The following is a 7,489-nucleotide window of genomic DNA, read 5'->3' on the forward strand; positions in this document are numbered from 1 at the left end:
ATTTTAGTTTGTAGATCATGGCAATTTTAGTTTTTTGATGATGGCAATTCCAGTACTTCGACCATGAAAATATTTTTTTATTGAACCATGGCAATTGTAAGTGCATGTATCATGGCAATTTTAGTTTATGGTGCATAGCAAATCTAGTTTCTTAATTCTCCGTTTTATAATATGTTAAATTTTATTTTTAAATGTAATAGAAAATAGTTGAAACATATCATGGCAACTTCAGTGTAAATATCATGGCAATTCATATGCAATAGACATGGCAACTTTTAACAAAAAAAATTCGCCGAAATATATCGATATGAGATCTAATTTTGAAGATCTCGTCGCGAGGGATTTAAGGGTGAAAACGGATCTTCAATCGGATTTTTCATTTAAGAGATAAAACATTTTAAAAACTGAAAATCCAAAAAGATTCTCGTATGCATGCATGTGATGACGTGACAATCTATTTGCATTAAAAACGTGTTGTGCGTCTCCTTTCCTGCCACACGTGTGGCAGTTATCTACGTCCTAAATAAATACTTTAGCATAAGTGGGAGAAAGCATATGGTTTGGCCACGTAGACGCATGCAGCAGCTCGTGGTGAAGAGAGGTTGGATAAGGGGCAGCAGGCGCGCGGAAGGCCCAGCCACAGACAGCACCAGCACACCTTCTCGCCGTTCCCGCCATGGCCACCGCCACCGCCGCGCTCCACCTCCTCCTCCCCACCCGCCGCCGGGGCCGCCTCCTCGCCCCCCGCGCGTGCCAGGCCGACTCCGCCACCACGTCCCGCCGCGGCCTCATTGCCGACACCGCCACCGCGGCCGTGGCCGCCGCCGCCGCGCCGCTGCTGCTGCCCCGGCTCCCCGCGGCGCGCGCCGAGGACCTGTCCGAGTGGGAGCGCGTCGGCCTCCCCATCGACCCCGGCGTCGTCCTGCTCGACATCGCCTTCGTCCCCGACGACCCTTCCCACGGTACAAAAAAGAACATCCACCAAATTTCTCTCTGTTCCTGTTCACGCCATGGATTGAGTGGCCAAAGAAACGCCATGCCGATCGACAATCCTCTGCTCCGTCGTAGGGTTCCTCCTGGGGACGAGGCAGACGATCCTGGAGACCAAGGACGGCGGCCGCACCTGGTTCCCGCGCTCCATCCCGTCGGCGGAGGACGAGGACTTCAACTACCGGTTCAACTCCGTCAGCTTCAGCGGCAAGGAGGGGTGGATCGTCGGCAAGCCGGCCATCCTGCTGCACACCAAGGACGCCGGCGACAGCTGGGAGAGGATCCCGCTCAGCGCCCAGCTCCCAGGGGACATGGTAGTAACTAACTGATGAATTCATTCCCCTCTTGAGTCTTGACTGCATTTTCAACACTCATTTTTGCACTACAATTGCATATACCAACTACAATGAGGGAAGAACAGAGGTAGGGACATGACTGACGGTTGATTATGTGGCAGGTATACATCCAGGCTACCGGCGAGCAGAGCGCGGAGATGGTGACCGACGAGGGAGCCATCTACGTGACCTCCAACCGCGGCTACAACTGGAAGGCCGCCGTGCAGGAGACCGTCTCGGCTACTCTCAACAGGTAGGGGAACAAAACTTGCCAAACAATGTGAAGGTTCAGTTGAAGTGGTTATGTTTGCTTACAAATTACAATGTCTTAATATTCAGTACCTAGTTGTGCACAGACCATGTTGCTCTGATGAAAATGATAGGGAAATTATTATCTGACTGAACATTATGTTGCATTTCTGTTGGTGCTAATTCCTGCCGTGCGTGGCTAGGTGATCATCAAGGCATAACATGGTTTGCTCCGCCGTTTTTCTCTGTGGTGCAGAACAGTTTCAAGCGGCATTAGCGGTGCGAGTTACTACACCGGCACTTTCAACACGGTGAACCGCTCACCTGACGGCAGCTACGTCGCTGTCTCCAGCCGCGGCAACTTCTTCTTGACATGGGAGCCTGGGCAGGTTCGATGATATTAAGCCACTACTTTGCAGTGTCAATTTGGGTGAATTGTCTGGCCGGGGTTTTGTTCTGAAGTATCTATGCACACCTGCAATCGCAGCTATATTGGCAACCACACAACAGGGCTGTGGCACGGCGAATACAGAACATGGGATGGAGAGCAGATGGTGGTCTCTGGCTCCTCGTGCGTGGCGGTGGACTCTTCCTCAGTAAAGGAACAGGGGTGAGTGCTATTGCTCTTTTCTGCCTGATGAGTTTGGCAAGACAAATACAGCATGACGTAGTTCTTTTATTCTGCCTTTACGCGCCCATCGATTCTCTCTAACTGGGTTCCATTTGCATTTCCAGATAGTTGAGGACTTTGAGGAAGCGTCGGTGCAAAGCCGGGGGTTTGGAATTCTGGACGTGGGCTACCGCTCAAAGGTAACACTTACTGAAACAAACTGTACTCTGTTTACATGATACTAGTACAAAGTAAGATTGAACAACAACTAGCTGATCTGTGGTTCTGTTTTAAAGGATGAGGCATGGGCTGCCGGTGGTAGCGGCGTGCTGCTGAAAACAACCAACGGCGGCAAGACCTGGGTGCGCGACAGGGCCGCCGATAACATCCCCGGCAACCTCTACTCCGTAAAGTAAGCACTCGGATCGCCTGAATTCCGCAGGAGATATCATTCTTTTACTTGTTCAGGGTCTGAACTCTGTCTCTAGTCTGAAACTCTGCCAACATTTTACAATGGGTGTGATGGATGCTGCAGGTTCATTGGTGACAACCAAGGGTTCGTGCTCGGGAACGACGGCGTCTTGCTCCGATATGTTGGCTGAAGTGGCGGAAAAAACCACGGCTATCTAAACCCTTTTTGTATGTAAGAATGATCCATATATAGACGCACATGTGAAAGGCTGCTGATTGTCCCGACGTTCTGTCTTCTGCAAGAGAGTGTAAATCTTATCTGTCTATTACTGTTATTTGACCGACGATTGTTTCAAACATTCAAAGGCATACAGTACAGTACGACGTGAGCACATGCATTTATGTATGTATCTGATGCTGATATATATGCGATGAATTTCGTGAGGTGCAAAAGAACTGCGTCCATCAAGACTGCCAGTACGTACTTCCCTGACGCAAAACATGAAACCAGGCTGTGGTCTGGATATATATATATATATATATATATCTCCTGTCATCTGTCATGCACATGAAAACATGTGGCAATGTCCAGGTGCTTTGATCGCCACCGATGAGGGTAATGAGCAGATCCATGTTGCAATAGTAGTTCTATTTGCATGACCCCTCTGCTGCTGCAAGCTCCATCTGTGATCTGTTATGTCATCCATATGACTATATGAGCTGAGTTGAGAGGGAAATGGAAGAGGAAGCTTGGCTTGGTTGGACATGATCTTCTCCCACCTCAATCCTTGTTGCTCAGAGCGACGATCACATGACGGACGGGATTACGGAGTCATCAGACGACATTGCAGTTGCATCACCCCCTCTCTTTTTTTTCTTTCTGATGTGGCATCTGCTGCTAATTCATCATGTATAATTGTAGTATATCACAATGTATACGGAGTAAAATACATGTTAACTTGGTTAACCCGCTTGTCCGCTTTATTCGGTTTGGTCATATAGAGCCGCTGTTTGGAAAGTGCAAGAATGCAGTCACTATTGTTTTCCTGTACATAGAGTATCTGTATTGAGTCGGCTTGGCTGCAGGCCCCGCCTGTCAGTGAGCCGTTGGAACCGTCGTCTGTCATCATTTCTGCCCGTCGTCTGTCAGTATGCCTGATGCTGAAGAAGAAAGCTCTGAAGAATCACCATAGTTGCAACTATCCATGGAAAGATGGCCGAAGGACTTCTGCTACACAGCAGAAATAAAACGTCTTGTGTCTGCAGATGCAACGCCCGTTTGGTGAACACATGTTATTATATCGAAATAAACCATCAATATATTCAGTACCGAGGCAGCACGAGATTTCTTGATTGCTTGTTTCTTTTTTCTTTTAATCTCGCAACACAGGAAAAAGAAGCAAGTTATAAATTTGCTAAATTTTGGTGATGATGGCGTCGAAAAACTACTTGCATTTCTATTTTCTTCGTACCAAAGCGGTTTTGTAACGGGTTCAGTTCAGTTCAGGGAGTGTCAACGGAACAAAATCCAACCCGGCATTAACAGCAATGTGCATGCAAAGTCACAGAGTCTGCACCGCAGCAGTAACAAAGTTTAGGAACCAAAGGTGCATAAAGGCAGATCCATCACAAAAAGGTTAACCCTATCCTGATTTTTTTCAACTACCACTGCAAATCAGGAGTAGTACTAAACCCAAGCCTGTCAAGTTTGGGTGCTACAACGAACGATGGTGTTTGATTTTTACCGGACTTTGTGAGCCAAGGACTAAGATCTGTAGACATGATTTGCAATACAATGTATTAATGGGGTGCTGGTGCACGCATATATAATACAAAGGAAGGCCTCTACCTTAACTATACAAGACTAGGAGGTGGGCCACAACTCCAATACACGTGCAATACAAAATACATACTCAACACCCCCGCGGTCGAAGCGTCACCGGAGACATATAGACTGGATCGAAACTCCTCGAAGACGGGAGTAGGCAATCTCTTAGTCATCGCATCAGCAAACTGTTGCGTCGTCGGCATGTGGAGAACTCGAACACGTCTAAGGGCAACTTGCTCGCGCATGAAGTGAATATCAAGCTCAATATGCTTCGTCCGTAGATGGTGCACCGGGTTGGCGGAGAGGTAGACCGCGCTGACGTTATCGCAGTATACAAGAGTGGCCTTGTGAACATCACAAAGCAACTCCTGGAGCAGCTGACGTAACCAAGAGCACTCGGCCATGGCATTGGCCATGGCGCGATACTTTGACTCGGCGCTGGAGCGGGAGACCGTGGGCTGCCGCTTCCATGACCAAGAGATCAACGAGGGCCCAAGGTAGACGCAGTAGCCTGACATAGAGCGTCGCATGTCGGGGCAGGCAGCCCAGTCGGCATCCGAGTAGGCCACAAGGTCGGTGGAGGCGGAGGCCGTCAGGGTGAGTCCCAAGGATATGGTGCCGCGTATGTAACGGAGAATACACTTCACCAAGGTCCAGTGAGAGTCACGCGGGGCGTGCATATGAAGGCACACCTGCTGAACAGCGTACCGCAGGTCGGGTCGACTCAGCGTCAAGTACTATAAAGCACCGACGATATAGCGATAAAAGGCTCCATCGAACGCGAGAGACCCCTCCAGAGCAGAGACCTTCGCCTTCGTGTCGATGAGGGTGGGCGCCGGCTTGCAGTTAAGCATACCGGCACGCTCCAAGAGCTCGTAGGCGTATTTCTGCTGATGCAGAAAGAAACCATCGGCCCGGCGGATCACCTCGATGCCAAGAAAGTAGTGCAGGGGCTCCAAGTCCTTGAGGTTGAACTCATCACGAAGACCAGCAGTCAGCCGCTGAAGGAGATCGGGAACGGACGCCGTGAGGATGATGTCGTCGATGTAGAGCAGCAGATATGCAGTGTCAGCTCCCTGATGATACACGAAGAGTGAGGCATTGGAGCGAGTGGACCGAAAGCCCAGAGACGGCAGGAAGGCTGCGATACGTTGGTACCAAGCCCGAGGCACCTACTTCAACCCATAAAGAGAGCGGGAGAGAAAGCACATGAAGTCGGGGTGCTAAGCGTCGAAGCCAGTAGGCTACTGATACGTCTCCAACGTATCTAAATTTTTTAATTTTTCAATGTTGTTTATCATCAATCTTGGATGTTTTATAATCATTTATAGTCATTTTATATCATTTTTTAGTACTAACCTATTGACATAGTGTCAAGTGCCAGTTGCTGTTTTCTGCATGTTTTTTACATTGCAGGAAATCAATATCATACGGAGCCAAATGCCACGAAACTTTACGATGATTTTTTATGGACCAAAAAGGAAGAAGTTGGGCCCTAGTTACACCTGGGGGGAGTCCCAAGGAGGGGACAACCCACCAGGGCGCACCGGGAGGCCCAGGCGCAATCTGGTGGGTTGTGCCCACCTCGGGTGCCCCCCGAACCGCCTCTTTGCTCTATAAATACCCCAATAATCCAGAAACCCTGGAACAGTCGACGAAATATTCATCCAGCCGCCGCAGAGTCCAGAACCACCAGATCTAATCTAGACACCATCACGGAGGGGTTCACCACTTCCATTGGTGCCTCTCCGATGATGCGTCAGTAGTTCTTTATAGACCTTCGGGTCCGTAGTTAGTAGCTCGATAGCTTTCTCTCGTTGAATTCTCAATACAATGGTCTCTTGGAGATCGATATGATGTAACTCTTTTTGCGATGTGTTTGTTGGGATCCGATGAACTTCGAATTTATGACAGTTATATCTTTCTATATCCATGAAAGTTATTTGAGTTTCTTTCATCTCTTATATGCATGATCTCTTATAGCCTTGAATTTCTTATTCGATATTTGGGTTTTGTTTGGCCAATTTGATCTATTTATCTTGCAATGGGAAGAGGTGCTTTGTAGTGGGTTCGATCTTAGAGTGCTTGATCCCAGTGACAGAAAGGGAAACGACACGTATATATCGTTGCTACTAAGTATAAAAAGATGGGATCTATATCTACGCAATAGATAAACGGATCTTGTCTACATCATGTCATCGTTCTTATTGCATTACTCCGTTTTTTCATGAACTTAATACAGTAGATGCATGCTGGATAGCGGTCGATGTGTGGAGTAATAGTAGTAGATGCAGGCAGGAGTCGGTCTACTAATCTTGGACGTGATGCCTATGTAATGATCATTTCCTGAATATCGTCATAATTATTTGAAGTTCTATCAATTTCCCAACAGTAATTTGTTTACCCACCGTTTGCTATCTTTCTCGAGAGAAGCCAATAGTGAAACCTACGGCCCCCGGGTCTTCTTTCCCATATATTTGCCTTGCGATCTACTTTTTCCTTGCATTTATTTTCAGATCTATTAAACCAAAAATACAAAAATACCTTGCTGCAATTTATTCTTATTTATTTTATTTGGCGTTCGATCTATCAATCTACTACAAATTTACCTCACATCCTTTTGCCTATCTTGAGGCGCCGTACCCCGAAAGGGATTGACAACCCCTTCAACATGTCGGGTTGCAAGGTGTTGTTATTTGTATGCAGGGGCTGTTTACGTTGTGTTGCTTGGTTCTCCTACTGGTTTGATAACCTTGGTTTCATATCTGAGGGAAATACCTACCGCCGCTGTGCTGCAGCATCCCTTCCTCTTTGAGGGAAATATCGACGTAGCTTCAAGCGACATCAGCTGCTCACATGACACCTGCTCGGCGAGATGGCCGTGCAAGAAGGCATTGGAAACGTCCAACTGATGCACATGCCAGACGCGCGAGACCGCCAGCTGGAGGACGGTGCGGATTGTGCCTGGTTTCACAACCGGGGCGAAGGTGTCAGTGAAGTCCATGCCCGCGCGCTGCCGAAAACCACAAACCACCCATCGAGTTTTGTAGCGCTCGAGAGAACCGT

At 48.1% G+C, this 7,489-nt stretch overlaps 1 protein-coding gene across 1 annotated transcript; it reads left to right on the plus strand.

Annotated features, from left to right (window-relative positions):
- Nucleotides 1-620: 620 nt before the first annotated feature.
- On the plus strand, nt 621-3,005 carry LOC119338411 (photosystem II stability/assembly factor HCF136, chloroplastic-like). Its single transcript, XM_037610721.1, has 8 exons — nt 621-962; nt 1,069-1,304; nt 1,448-1,578; nt 1,831-1,963; nt 2,062-2,184; nt 2,310-2,384; nt 2,481-2,596; nt 2,720-3,005. Exons 1-8 carry the CDS (start codon nt 677-679, stop codon nt 2,784-2,786), a joined length of 1,167 nt encoding a protein of 388 aa, XP_037466618.1. The 5' UTR covers nt 621-676; the 3' UTR covers nt 2,787-3,005.
- Nucleotides 3,006-7,489: the final 4,484 nt, after the last annotated feature.

Source organism: Triticum dicoccoides, chromosome 7B (genome assembly GCF_002162155.2).
Source record: "Triticum dicoccoides isolate Atlit2015 ecotype Zavitan chromosome 7B, WEW_v2.0, whole genome shotgun sequence".
NCBI lineage: Eukaryota > Viridiplantae > Streptophyta > Magnoliopsida > Poales > Poaceae > Triticum > Triticum dicoccoides.

Coding starts and splice junctions, on each gene's coding strand:
- LOC119338411 (XM_037610721.1), top strand. CDS start 677: ATGGCCACCGCCACCGCCGCGCTCCACCTCCTCCTCCCCACCCGCCGC. Junction 963..1,068: donor CCCCGACGACCCTTCCCACG/GTACAAAAAAGA, acceptor GCTCCGTCGTAG/GGTTCCTCCTGGGGACGAGG. Junction 2,185..2,309: donor TCCTCAGTAAAGGAACAGGG/GTGAGTGCTATT, acceptor TTGCATTTCCAG/ATAGTTGAGGACTTTGAGGA.